The 15063-nt window shown below is 35.5% G+C and overlaps 2 protein-coding genes across 3 annotated transcripts; one reads left to right on the forward strand and one right to left on the reverse strand.

The window, feature by feature from the left end:
* Nucleotides 1-813: 813 nt before the first annotated feature.
* On the reverse strand, nucleotides 814-3509 carry LOC120778241 (syntaxin-7). 2 transcript variants are annotated; one of them, XM_040110002.1, is made up of 7 exons: nucleotides 3228-3509; nucleotides 2803-3106; nucleotides 2669-2738; nucleotides 2457-2601; nucleotides 1211-1477; nucleotides 999-1154; nucleotides 814-927 (listed from the first exon to the last, which is right to left on the reverse strand). In XM_040110002.1, the coding sequence occupies exons 2-7, from the start codon at nucleotides 2942-2944 to the stop codon at nucleotides 832-834; spliced, it is 876 nt and encodes a 291-aa protein (XP_039965936.1). In that variant the 5' UTR covers nucleotides 2945-3106; nucleotides 3228-3509; the 3' UTR covers nucleotides 814-831. The 2 variants fall into 2 exon arrangements, with proteins under 2 accessions (XP_039965936.1, XP_039965935.1); XM_040110001.1 differs by having other exon boundaries at nucleotides 3170-3509.
* A 505-nt stretch (nucleotides 3510-4014) lies between these two features.
* Nucleotides 4015-6834, forward strand: LOC120777928 (actin-related protein 3). The gene is made up of 8 exons (XM_040109511.1): nucleotides 4015-4058; nucleotides 4237-4417; nucleotides 4526-4732; nucleotides 4803-4910; nucleotides 5119-5410; nucleotides 5482-5726; nucleotides 5784-5867; nucleotides 5937-6834. Exons 1-8 carry the CDS (start codon nucleotides 4015-4017, stop codon nucleotides 6030-6032), a joined length of 1257 nt encoding a protein of 418 aa, XP_039965445.1. The 3' UTR covers nucleotides 6033-6834.
* The last annotated feature ends 8229 nt before the right edge of the window (nucleotides 6835-15063 follow it).

A 15063-nucleotide genomic window follows, 5' to 3' on the forward strand; every position in this document is an offset into this window, starting at 1 on the left:
TGCAATAGCAAGCAATAATTCACTTTTTTTAAGTCTGAATCAAATGTAAACAAATTGAATGAAGCAACAAAAGACATAAGATGAACTAATTGATGAAAATAATTTTGTGTAAATTTGAGAAAACAAGAACTGTGTACACATACTGAGTGCGGATTAATATAAAAGCGTTCGGCATTTAGCACAAAGCGTGTTTTGGCTGCTAACAATTGCACACTACAATTCCATATACATAAAGATGTGAACGTATTTGACGTTCATATAAATTTAAGTGCCTTATATATGTATGTTATATGAGTTAATAAATATTTATATAATTTTTTGCATAAAAGTATAAATTTATATATTAAGGTTAAATAATACAATATAATAGCATATATATAAATATCGACCGCCACAAAATAGTTTTTTTCTAAATGAGAATGTACATTTTATATAAATATTTCTTTTTTTTAATTTTTGGTCTCGTTTTCGAAATTTTTCATTATTGTTGTTTACAGTGGTAAATTAAGTGATGCAAACCATTTCCAACTGGAAAACATACATATACTATACATATTTTGTACAAATTGGCGAACGGACAATGGATGCGCCTTTTCATCACTTATGATTCTTCATCTACTTTAATAAGTTATCGTCGATTATTAATTATATATTATTTAGACTTCCATGGAAAGTGCTTGCTTTCAAATATCACCTGAACTGTTAAATATATGTATGTATGTTTAAGTTCGAAACAAACTTTAATTGCAACTTTGCAGCAGCTTATGGTAGAATGCAAAAACGAAAACATAATGCCAGCAAAAAAATACTTCCTTTCGTTCACATTTGCAATTATTTTTTAAACTCGAATACAAGTATCATAATGATGATGAAAAGTACTACAGAGAGAATGCCAATCAATATAAGCTTCTTCTTGCGCAGTTTATTCTGAAATTAATAGAGAAAGGTGATTGTACAAATTGATTAGAAAAAATCTTTATTACAACTAACAGACTTACTTTATACGAACTGGCTTTACGCAGGTTATCGGCACCCTGTGACACAAATACACTAGTCTGCTCCACGGACGACTCAATTGAATCAACGGTTAGACCCTGTTCGTATACCATAGCACCGAGCTTCTTGTAAATCTCATTAACACCCACAATATTTTCCTAATATAACATAAATTATAAGTTTCAAATTTTACTTTTATAGAAATTTTGTTTACCTCCAATTCGCGTATTTGTCGTTCTTGTTCTTCCAGCGCTTGCAAATCGATTTCTTCCTGCATTTGTGTTTGTGTTTGTGATTGATTCGATTTACGATTGAAAAAATTATCCTCGAAGAATGAGCCGCTATTATTGCTGCCACTGGTACCGCCACCGCCGCTGCCACTGCTGCTATTCGTGCCCGGTGGTTTACTAATATTATAACTGTGCGCACGCGCTTGTCGAACAGCATTCTTTTCGATATCGACGGTCTTACGTTGTACACCCTTTAAAATATATTTATTAAATAATTAATGTCAATTAAAATATCGGAATTTTATTAATAGTAAAATAATATAAGTACTTGACAATTTGGATAATTTTTGATCATAAGGTGGCGTACTCTAAAGGGATTATTCATGCAAAGTTGTATATTTTATATGGGAAGTAGGCATATTTGCAGTCCAATTTTGTCTATTTTCACACTGTAACATAAAAATATTATGTATATACTCGTACCAACTTTGTTTGAAATCGGTTGGTTCATAGGTTATCGGTTAATGGCGTTTTGTGAGCGTGGCAGCGATTACGTCCGTCTGTCTAAGAACTCTTATATTTTTTTTTGCCGGAAAGATGCGTAGTTTCATCAAGATATATCAATTTGTACTCAAGTTACAGCTTCCACGGACGGACGTACGAACAGACAAACAGTTACACGGATTTCAACTCGCCTCGTCAGCTTGATCATATGCATAATCCTTTTTTGCAACGGGGTTAGATCGCCGAAAAAGCTGCCCTTGACCGGATAAAATCCGGTCAATTCCGGTGCGTAGAACCGGCAGTCGTGGGAATCGGGAATGTATAACCCTCTGTCTATTTAGCTTAGTTTTAGGTGATACGTACCACCGTTAGGTAAACAAAAGCAACATGTTGCAAGAGTATAAAAATATTAACATTAAATTGGAAATGTTTTCTAATTAGAAAAAGTTTTATTCAAGAAAGTATTTTAGTCCGTTATGCGGTCTAATAAAATAATTTATTTCTTTATTAGTAGAATAATTATTGCCAATATTTAAAACACACAATAAAGATAACCGCAGATTAACTCAAAACAGATAGTGAATGAGTAATACTATGTACATGTAAAAATAATAAGCACAAAACCGAACTGCGAAATAGAAACCATATTTGCTTTATCTAATAAGTATATGCAATATGGGTGACAGTTTCATAAACATTTTGTGAGCATATGTACATTGCTTTTACCTGAAATGCTGTTAAAGCAGCAGTGAATTCGTCCACCAAACGATCACGCTGTATTTTTAAATGGCGTTCTTTGCACTTGTCCACCTCTTTTAAGTGATTATTTGTATCCGAAACCAGCTGATGGGTGTAGGTCATTATTTGATGTCTAAATTGCATTAAATAAAAACATGAAATTCACAATTATTATTGTTAAATTAATTTAGTAAACTCACAGCTGTTTCTTCAAATCGGGGGAGTCCTGTGGGGTATTAAATTGGTTGACCATACGTTGCATGGTTGACACTGTAATTTGTTTACTTATTTTAATTAAAAATATATGGTACTTAGGCAAGTTAACTATATTTACCATTTTGCAATATTTTTTGTATGCTTGTTGCAATGGTTTGGGCAAGTCGCTGAAAGTCCGTTTCACTGAAGCCAGCAGTTTGACCAGCAATAGCACCGTGGCCACCGCCACTGATGCCATTCTCCATATGCTGCAAATCCATGCTCTCGTAGGTAGACACTGTGGTTTAGTGTTAGTTGACTAGCAATGTAACGAATTTTAAATATAAGAGCGCACGAAACAAAAATGGCTTTTAAAAAGTTGTTAGATTACAAGCCTTGTTTTTATTTCTTTATTGCTGTTCTTTTCTTGTCCAAAAGATAAGCTATTTAAAGAAAATATGTTTTTTTTATTATTACACCTTGCAATATTACGTCGCACCACATACTTGTCTTTGTTGTACGAAATTCAATTATGGTGGGGGTATTTCCTTCAAGACTACTTACGTCGCCCACTTTCTATATGTTTTTGCTTTTTGGTATCATACGACCACTGGTACTATGCCACTGCCGTTTTTTAAGCTCTAAATTTTAGCAGTCAATGTCAAATATTGAATAAGCTACTGCTTTGCAATGCATATACAAATTATTGCGTTTACAGGTTCAATTAACTTTATAAAATTGCATTCAATTTAATATGAATGCGCAGCACTGTCTATTATTTGCACTTTTCAATTTTTTACAGATGATAAAACTTCTTATTTTCTTTGCAAAAACTTCGTCAACTACGTACTGTCAATTTGGAATAGAGATGCCATTTTTCTGGGCAATTAATTCGTAAGAAGTAATAACCTTTGATAACTACATATGTAATTGCGATTAATGGTTATTTTGAATTAACTTTTACCTTTAGTTAAACAAAAGATGTTATTAATAAACTAAAAAACTATTGTAATGAGTAAATGGATACTTAATTAATAAATCTGCCCATATTTGACACAAAACAAAATTTTCACCTCCGGTTCAAACACTAATGGCAATGCCTTCAAACTGTTATATTTGTTTTTTTCTTATTGCTTGTCAACTGTCATTGTGACGCATATAATTGACAGAATCATTAAATGTCAGCGTTTTTTTTTTCGTTTCTCGATAAAAGAAGGAAAAGTGAGTTGAACAAGAAATAAGGTGTGGTTGAAAAACATAAATTTTACTATTAGATTAATGCGTTAGCTTATAAAAAACTGTTAAAGTTATTTGTGAAAGTGTAAAAGTTAAAGATTAAAGTAACAGCATAATGGCAGGACGTTTACCGGCTTGTGTGATCGATGTTGGCACAGGGTGAGTGAGCGAACATTTGCTGCAAAAAAGGAGGTCGCTGGTTCATTGATCACTGTATGTGTACGTATTGGTGTACAAGCGGCCCCCACCAAAGCAATATAAAAAAGAAGAAAAATGCATGCAAATGTACTCCATATTTTGCAAATTTCTAATAAAACGAAAAATTTCGATTTCACAGTTATACAAAGTTGGGTTATGCGGGTAACAAAGAGCCGCAATTTATTATTCCTTCGGCCATTGCAATTAAGGAGACCGCGCGAGTTGGTGACACTAACACCCGGAGAATAACGAAGGGTGTTGAGGATTTAGATTTCTTTATTGGCGACGAGGCATTCGATGCTACTGGTTACTCAGTTAAGGCAAGTAAAAAAAATGGAATAGCGCCATGACTAATGATGACTAATAGCATAATTTGCGATAACACTTCAGAAAATGTATTAATTTAATAATGTTAACTACTTTTACAGTATCCAGTCCGTCATGGATTGGTGGAAGATTGGGACTTAATGGAACGTTTTCTGGAGCAGTGCATTTTTAAATATCTGCGTGCAGAACCCGAAGATCATCATTTTTTGCTCACTGAACCGCCGCTTAACACGCCAGAGAATCGCGAATATACCGCTGAGATTATGTTTGAAACATTTAATGTTCCTGGTCTCTATATCGCCGTGCAGGTGTGTGTGTGTATATATTTTGGAAGAAAAACAAATCTCATCACATTTTTATGTACTTTTTTTTTTATAGGCTGTACTTGCCTTGGCCGCGAGTTGGGCCGCCAGGCCTGTAGAAGGACGTACACTAACAGGCATCGTTGTCGATAGCGGTGACGGTGTAACACACGTTATACCAGTGGTATGTATTCAAATCATATATACGTATAAAAATGGTATTTCAATTGTTGACGGCGACTTATTGTATTAGAGACTTTATCTTATCTCAGGAAAATAGCAATCGATATGAATGCTCAATATGTCAATATTTATTTTACCGCTAATAGAAAAGTTGCTGTACAAAATTCAAGCAGATAGGCGTAATTTTTAATGTACTAAATTCTTTTCAGGCTGAGGGCTACGTAATTGGTTCTTGTATCAAACATATTCCCATTGCTGGTCGCAATATCACCTCGTTCATACAGAGTTTATTGCGTGAACGTGAAGTAGGCATACCGCCGGAGCAAAGTTTAGAAACTGCCAAAGCGATTAAGGAGAAGCACTGTTATATTTGTCCAGACATTGCCAAAGAATTTGCCAAATATGATACGGAGCCGGGCAAATGGATACGCAACTATACGGGTACTAATGCGGTGACCAAGAATCCATTCAGCGTCGATGTAGGTTACGAACGTTTCTTAGGTATGCAATATATATTATACATATACATTTTCTATTTAATATTAATATTATATTCCTGTACGTTATGATAGGACCTGAGATTTTTTTCCATCCCGAATTTTCGAACCCCGATTTCACCACTCCACTATCGGAAATCGTAGACAATGTCATACAAAATTGTCCGATTGATGTGCGACGACCCCTATACAATAATATAGTATTGAGTGGCGGTTCGACGATGTTCAAAGATTTCGGACGCCGTTTACAGCGTGATATCAAACGATCCGTTGACACACGCCTCCGAATCAGCGAAAACTTATCTGAAGGCCGCATTAAGGTAAGCATAATTTAACGTTCCTAAAAAATAATACGTCCATACCTATATTTTTTTTAGCCAAAACCAATCGATGTACAAGTCATAACACATCATATGCAGCGATATGCCGTGTGGTTTGGAGGCAGCATGTTGGCATCCACGGTAATTACTTTTATTGCTCAAAGTCCGTAAGGCTTGTATATGCTTATACGCTTCCTTTTTACCTTGCAGCCTGAGTTTTATCAAGTGTGCCACACAAAGGCTGCTTATGAGGAATATGGTCCAGGAATTTGTCGTCACAATCCGGTATTTGGCACCATGACATAATCATATATGTATCAGACTGTGCTCGCAGAATTGTTTTCCTCCTCTACCTATAATGCAATTTATAAAATTCCACTTATTTTAAAATTCTGTTTTAAGTACGTCGATCGAGCAATTTGGCATCGTTTACGAAAACTCACAACGGTTAGCCAGATATAGTTGAGGTTAACGCACACATCAACTTTTTTTTTTACATATGCAGTGTTAAATCTTCGTAATACAATGTATCTGAGTAATGTTGCTAAGTTGTAATGTAACTCGTCGTATGTAATACTTAAAGTCAATAACTAATGATCAAGCCGCATTTTTTCGTATTATTAAAATTAGAAGAGTCTTTTATTATGCTTATTATAATGATATAAAAGATAATTATTTGAATTGTTCCGACGCATTTATTGTAATGTTGGCACTTTTATACACATACATACATATGTATTTACGCTCTTCCAGTCGCTGAACACAAGTGCAAGTAATGCAATTGAGTTGAATATTTATTTTTTCTGCGAAGTTAATAAACTTCTATTTAATTGCTTTATTTGCATTACTTATGCAAGCGTTGCAAATGTATGTTACTCTATTATTAACGTAAATTTCCATGTTTATGTTCAGCTATTAAAAAGTGAAACAATATAGTATGAAAAAGTATATAACTAAATATTTAACATTTTGGCCAATTACAATTAAATTGAATGAAAACTACGAAAAAAACTATTAATGAATAGAAACGTGCGAATACACTGAAAATAAATTGTGTGAAGAATGTGATTCTTTAAGAGAATTAAATAAAATCAATGTGAAATAAAAACCAAGTTTTATTTATTCACTTCTGATTTAATTCCATTATATAAATGTTTGGTTAGAGTTACACAAATATATTCCGTAGCTTATTGTAAGGCGAAGTCAACTGTAATCGAAAAATTCAACAGCTGTAACTGTCGCTGGCAAGCGTATGAGAAGTTATTGAAAATGTGAGAGAAGTTACGGCAAACAAATAGCTAAAACTTTAAAACTGCCATTTTAACATTGAAATCGACACGTAAATATTTAAATACAAAATTTATTTAAATATTGAAATTAATAATTTAATTAAAGATCTTAACACTTGTTAAATACGAATGTAAATGACGAATTACTGGAAATAAAAGTCAAACTATTCAGAAGTTGGTACAATAAATTCTTAAGTCGTGTGGAGGTTTTGTCTTAAGAATCCCAAAACATTGTGTCGTTGATTATATAATTAACACAATTACCGGATTGGCAACAATTATGTTGCAGCAAATATTTTTTTAATAACAATGATTTATTCATCAACGATTCTTAAGACCTTCATGGTCCTTGGTGGTCGAAACAGGCATCAACATTCTCCTAATTGTTTATAGTGCACCTTTTACGGTTATGTGAATTCAGAAAAATTAAATTTTAACTCTCTAATGCTTAAGAGTGCCTTCACGCTGTTTTCACAAAAGTCGCGCTAACGAACATAATAACAAATTAAAAAAAAAACCTTGGATTTACCGGTGCTAATAGAATTTTGAAAATACTGGTAAAAGCTTTAGAAGCTCTTGTAAGCTCCCCTCTGTCACTTTTTTCAACTTTGTACTAGACAAGTGCAACTGTACAAGTCCATGCTGTTCTGTAAAGTACCGATTTAAGTGTTTTTGGTTGTCGTGATCCCGATCGGAATCTTTTATTACTTTGAAGTTTCATTTATGTGAATTTATTGTAGTGTTTTGTTGAACAGAGCCTTGGGGCACTCTTTGAAATTATTTTTTTCCTCACTCTTATTGTAGTGTTCTTTGTTTTCTTTGGTTTTGATTCGACTTTTTTTGTGAAAAAATCACAAAAATGGCAGAACAGGTTCAGAAACGTTTTAAATTATCTAGCTTAAGCGATAAAGTATTAGAGAAACTGTTTGACGAAGTCGAATTGTGTGAATAGTTGAGTAGTGCATTCATTGAAAATGAAGAATCTGTTATTTAAGATCAGATAAGATAAATATATGAAGACTGCACCGCCACCTGAGGTCTATTGTGCCCTCTCTTAAGTCATAAAGACTGACTTAGCCCCAGCATATTGATAAGTTCCAATATACGGCTAGGTGCTAATGAGACGATGTGATCCCCATTTGGAAACATGGTTCCAAGGCCTGTTAGCCTGCGTCTGCAGACTGCTATGCAGTCAATTAGCAGGTCTTCTGCCGTTACAGGCCCATGTTATGTAAATGCTTCTTAAGCTTACAGTGGCCAGTGTAGAATGCCTCAAGTAGGCTGAGTTTGATTACATATTTAAGCCTGTTGAGGTTGTAACCACACATTAGCAACTTGGCATGGCGTAAGCCTTAGAATTGTTGCCAATACCTCTCCCTCACTACTCCTTCCACCTTACGGAGGAGCCCTTTCCGGCCCTACCATGTTGGTAGATGCTGCGAAACAGGCGAGCTCGTCAGCCAGTTTATTCTTGTTTATACCTTTGAGACCGGACTCTCAGATATGTGCACTTGGTTAGGTTCTGATAGACTGTTCAACCGTTCTATACACTCCTGTACCAATAGCGACTGTCAACCGCTTGACTGTCGCTGAGTATGGCAATACGTTCATTGCGACAGTTGCGTTGGAGGTTTATCTCTATCTACCGACTTATAGCAATGACCTTTGCTTGGAATATGCTCGGAAAACTTACCGTAGGTATAGAGAGCTTGGTGCGTAGTCCTGCAACTCCTGCACCAATTCCCTCCGACGTTTTCGAGCCGTCGGAAAAAAATTTATTGTACTACCCATAAGTAGTAACTTTGAACTTCTTAGTGAAGTTTAGTCTTTTGGTAATGCTGTCCTTTGGGAGAAGAACTAATGGTATTTCACCGCTTAAGTGCTTCATATGCTGGGAAGAGATTTCCTTACCTTTCTGCGAAATCCTTCTTCTATAATTTCAAGCAGAGTGTGTTTGGATACCTGATTGATTACTAGATGAAGCGGTGTGAGTTCAAGCATAACTTCAAGTGCTGCCGTCGTGATTGTGTGCATGGCACCCGACACGCAGGTGCAGGCGAGTCGTTCCTGCTTCTATGGTTGGAGTCCTACCGGATGCGATGCTTCTGAGGCCCAAGCTATGGCTCCATACGCGATAATTGGACGCACGATCAGGGTGTGCAACCACTTGATAATCCTTGGTTTGCAAACCCAGGATTTACCACCTAGTCGATTGCATACCATTAGTGCTTTAGTAGCTTTGACTATGGTCAGGTCAATATGCCGCTTCCAACGTAGAGTGGAATGCACCGTGAGACCAAGATATTTGGTCTTATTAATCAGCTCTACCTCTCTGCCCCTAAGGATTAGGTGCTTGAGGCCAAGCAGGGACCAGCGGGACGATGGTCGTCTTCGAGGGGTTGATATATTTAAGCCCCTTTGTACCAAATCGCAGAGAGTATCCTTGAATTTTCCTCTAGCTATAATATTAATGTCACCCGCATGTCCTTGACAGCGGATCCCACCGTTAGGGTCGTCCACGACAAGGCACTCCACCACACATGGAGTAGCCTTTCAAGGAAGTACTTCATTGTCAATTGAAATTCTAGAGCTTCAGACTCCATTCGTAATATTTTGTTATTTCTTCACGTGATCTAATTGGAATGATTGTAGGAGAAACTAATCGCGCAACTATTGCAGAAAGCATCTAATCACAATTCAAGGTAAACATTGATGACATTCGCCATTATTGGGATTTTGATTTACATACATGCCGATATATCGGTATTAAAATTTGAGGTGGTACTGTATGACCCGAGCTAAATTTCAAAGCACAAAGCAATATTTATCATTACGTGATGAAAGTGAACGGGCGTAAAAAGGTCAACCAGGCTACGGCCCTTTGTTTCGTATAAGAAGCTCTGGTGAGAAATTGAAGCATCACCTTCGGTAATACATGCGAAATAAGCCCAATAAATGGGATTTTAGACTATTTTTTCAATGTGATTCTTTTGGGCAAGCCTATAGATTTTTTTTGGATCGTTGTAGCGGCAGACTTCTGCCGAGTTGACAGTCTTTGGCCGGATAAAAACCGGCTCCGTTCCGGTTACGTAGACCCGACTGTCGTGGGAACGGCAGGAGATAATGTTATTTTGCCACATTATTTATTTTAATAATTTTTACACAACACTTCCATGGTAGTTACGTGCTAGAGGTATTTACAGGGTCCGGCACTCGAAGTGTAACCAATTAAAGAAGGCATAACTTCGGTTGGAAAATTATTTTTATTTATTTTAAAGTACCAAATGTGTGAAAATAATCATAAATTCAGGACTAATTCACTTTTGCTCGATATGACCACCTTTTGTTTCAATTATGGCCTTGAGACCGTCAAAAAACTTGTGACTTGCCGGAATTTTGGCGCACTTACGGATAATGGCTTTCTTCAGCATCTCAAAACTGGTGTATTTTTTACTTCGGACCTTGTTCTTCAAAATGGCCCAGAGAGAATATTCCATTGGATTCGCATCTGGTGAATTCGAGAGCCATTGCGTGGTCGTAATGAAGTTCGGAACGTTGTTTTTCAGCCATTCTCGTATGAACGGTCGGTCAAGTAAACCCTATCGTTTTGAGAGTTTACGAATTGCTCAATTGGAAAAAATTTTTTCCTCAGAAAACACAATGTTCGGAATTTGACCGCTTTGGGCCAAGCGAAGCAACTGCTTCGCTCTCTCAATTCTTACTTATTGCTGCTTCAGTGTGAGATCATGGGCGTTTTGGAACTTGAAAGGCTTGACCTTGAGCTCATATTTCAATATGCGTCGGATGCTGCGGTCGGATGTTTTCAGTTTTTTAGCCATTTGATTGGCACTTCGTCGTGGATTTCGCTCAAGTCGCTTCTTCACTTTCCGAACCATCTCACGTGACGTTGCAGTCTTTTGATGACCACCTCCATGGCGTTTTGCGATGCTACCAGTATCATTGTAACGAGTGATGGTGCGATAAACAAAAACTTTATTCACATTAAGGTGTTTGAGCTCACGAACAATTGCTGGCTGTGATTCTCCAGCTAAATATAAAGCAATCACAATATTACGTTTGAATTCCTTCGCTGATCACTTTTTTTGCGTTCACTTTTGTCAAAACGCTTTTGTACGCTTGTGAACAATACTCCGAACTGTCATTCAGAAAATTTATAAATATCTGATTCCAGTGCGACAGCGGCGCGTACTGCTTGAATAGTCTAGGAGCAGTGCGCGCAAACAGAATTCCTAACTGCAAATTGCCATTGGATATTGATATCCATAAAGAGCTAAGAGGATTTGTCACAGAACCCTTTGCTTATTATCAACCTCCCGAAGAACCCGAGAACCCCTTGCTTATTATCAAATAACCCTAAAAGTATTTACTGGATTACATTATACTTTAAGAAAATGCAAAAAAAAAGGTTTTTCGGTAATTAGTTTTTGGTACTACGAACTTCACTATGTATTTCCAGCCAAAACTGTATTGATGTTGCGAACCTAGAAACTGAGCATTTGACCAAAAATCGAAGAGCTGAAAGTTCAAGTTGAAAAATCAAAACAATTCAATTCAATTATTACTCAAAAAAGGCGGATAATTATTAAAATGGACATTAGGTTTGTTGGTGCCAAAACTGATGTACTGCGCAGAAGAAGAAGCCTTCGTGATCACTCAAAGATCAAAAGTTTTGTTGGTACTTAATGGCTTTTAAATAATGTTTATTGCAGATTCATAGGTTTTTTGCGATTAAATGAGTAATTATTTTGCTTTTTACTAAATGAGATGAAGGAACGTTACCAAAAACTCTCGAGTTCCTTGCAACCGGTAGTTATCAAAAATTCATTTTAAATGATTTTATCTTTGAGCTAAAACAACCTACGATATCTATTGTTATTACAAAGCCTGCTTTTGAATATTACGAACACCATATAAAACACCATTGACTGAGGAGGACCAAATGATTCAAAAATTTATTTTTACTCAAAAAGTACATATCGTCACCCAAAATGCAAAATAACGTATCATCAAAAAATCGAAATTGGGTATCCTATTGATTACGATTCACTACTTCAAATTACATACACACATAATATTACATATGTCCAACATTTTCAGGCCCTGCGCTCATATATGAACCAGTTTTAACCAATATTAAAATTTTTTTCGACTCTTGTTCCATTTTATTTCGTGTTTTATTCACGCCACTGTAAATTTTCGAAAATGTTGTTACGTTATTTTTCATTTTAGGTGACGAAATATTCCTAGAAGTAGTAGATTGTATCGACTCTTTTTGTTCGAATTACTTCCCCCGCACATAGGTCGATTTTAGTAATTTAGGCGGTCAAAAATATTTTACAGAGTATTTTGCTTTTTTTGGCAACTCGTACTTTCTGCCTCTGATATATCAGATATCAGATTCCGTGTTTGATTCATCTGGTCGAAGCATATTTATTGTTTCTATACAAAATGATCTTACTTTTTTGTTTCTTTTTGTTTGTGTAATGCTGCTTAATAGTGGATCTGAGCTCAACAATAATCTATTGTAAATATCAAGGTTGCATTGCTCCCATTGCAATGCTTATTTCTTGCCTCGGCCGCCTCCTCCGACAACGGCGAGCTCCACAATAATGCATTTTCAATAATTTCGGCGCCATTAATACTTATATGCATAGTTGGAGTAAGTTGGATGCCACCCATAGAGACCACAATACAATCTGGCCGTTGCCATAGCATACTCATCAAATCTTTTGGTGTCTATTTTATGTCCACTTGAGATAGTTTCCAATATAACTTTTAGTCTATAGATGAGATTAAAATCAACTTTTGTTATACTAGCAGCTAATTGCGGGTTTTCAAAAAATCACCTACTTGTATTGCCATCATTGGTATACATATGCCGAAATGAGCTTGTGGCATGTCTCCCAACAATTCAGTTTCCATGCGAAATCTTTCTTGAATGTTTCTTTTTGTTTGTGCTTCTACCTCTTTTTCTTCTTTCGATCTCTTTTGTCTATATTTTTTTACACTTTGCCATCGACCATTGTCATTTTAAATATATGTTCAACGAAAAATTTGTTCTCATGCAATTTAACTTCTGTACGCGTCAACTTTTTGACAGCATCTTCAACATAACTTATTTCCTCTTTTTTACATCCACAGATTCTTTAACAAACCGACACCTAATTGGTCTACAATATCTAGGCGATGACGGTGTAGGGTTTTGCCGAATAATTTCTTTCCTTACTTTCCACAAGTTATTCTAAGAGGAACAAACGAGCCCAGAAACATATAGGAGTCTGTGTCTGCTAGAGTGATTCGAAAAAAAAAAATTTTTTTTTCGTTGGTACTCGGAAAAATATGTTCCTAGACACCTCTAAGAAAGCTTCTCCAAGCATGAGTTTTTAATTGTAACGGGAAGGTCCTCCTACATACAGTTTTCTATTTTTTCTTATTAGGAGATAGAAAAATTTATATCACGCTTCCAACTACTTGAAAAAATATCTTGTTTCTTAGATTTTGTACGAAACCGAATGCTCTACAAAAAAGTTCTAAATGATTTTTTTCATAAACCCAACAGTTTAAAATATATTAACAGTTAAAGTTTGATTATTTTTGGGAAATTTTTTTATTTCTTATGAATTTTATAATTCAATGAAAAAAAATTATTGTGAATGATGAAACTCATAGTTTTGTAAGAAATTTGCTGCTCTATAAAAATGGTCTGATATGATTTTTCGAATAAATTAAGCGTTTACGAGATATTCATCGTCAAACATCAATGCATATTAAGGTGGATCAAAAAAAAAAAAATTTTTCGTTTGGTACTCTGAAAAATAGGTTCCTAGACACCTCTAAGAAAGCCTGTAAGTTTCATCATTCATAATAATTTTTTTTTCATTGAGTTATAAAATTCATAAGAAATAAAAAATTTTCCCAAAAATAATCAAACTTTAACTGTTAATATCTTTTAAACGGCTGGGTTTACGAAAAAATCGTGGAAACCTTTTTTGTAGAGCATTCAATTTCCTACAAAATCTAAGGAACAAGATATTTTTTCAAGTAGTTGGAAGCGAAATATAAATTTTTCTATCTGATAATAAGAAAAAATAGAAAACTGTATGTAGAAGGACCTTCCCGTTACAATTAAAAACTCATGTTCGGCGAGGCTTTCTTAGAGGTGTCTAGGAACCTATTTTTCCGAGTACCAAACGAAAAAAAAAAATTTTTTTTGAAACACTCTAGTGTCTGCGGCATCTTCGAAACTTTGCTTATATGTTTTTAGCCTGTTGCGATCCGTCACAACCCCACTTACAAATTATTTTTAAGGAATTCCTTTTATTATGGTTAAGGGAACAGAGAATCCCTTCATTCGCTATAGATAAGCGCGTAATTGTGTTATCAATTAGACTTTGTAAACTTTCCGCACAGGTGCTTGTGATCCTTATACAATCCTTGGGTGGGTAACACTCTTTTTTTGCCTTGATTAACAGATCATAGCACGGGTAAAGTGATTTATTTGTGTTTCTAATGATTTCATATTGTGGCTTTGTTAAATCGGCTTCAACAAGCATTGATAGGGCTGGGCTTCCAGTGGTGTAAGACAAGAAACTTCTGTTCGATCTGATTTTGCTATTTTGAAAGCTCTTTTGTATTTGCCTGCACGTATTGTCGAATTTTTAATGTCTCGAAGTATTTTCGAAGCGTTTCTTTTTCCTTGACACTGTAGTGTGGTGTATGCTGCGTGAACTATGGCGTCCTCACTAAAAGTATATCTAATTTTTTCCATTCTCCTGCGCTTAGTTCTTTCGCTACAATCGCTAAATGATTTTGATGGCCGGACCGGTCGATTCCCAACATTTGTCGGAAGTTCCCACCAAACTGTTCCGTTTAACCAACGCTCATTCGTTTTAAGGAACACAGCTTCTTTTCTGTGTGATTTAGACCATTTTTCTTTGATGGATGTTTTAAAATACCAAAATGTTTGTTTCAAATTGTTTATATTATATGGTGTATCAACATAACAGGCCAAAAGGTAATTTTCAAAA

Source organism: Bactrocera tryoni, chromosome 5 (genome assembly GCF_016617805.1).
Source record: "Bactrocera tryoni isolate S06 chromosome 5, CSIRO_BtryS06_freeze2, whole genome shotgun sequence".
In the NCBI taxonomy this organism is placed as follows: Eukaryota; Metazoa; Arthropoda; class Insecta; order Diptera; family Tephritidae; genus Bactrocera; species Bactrocera tryoni.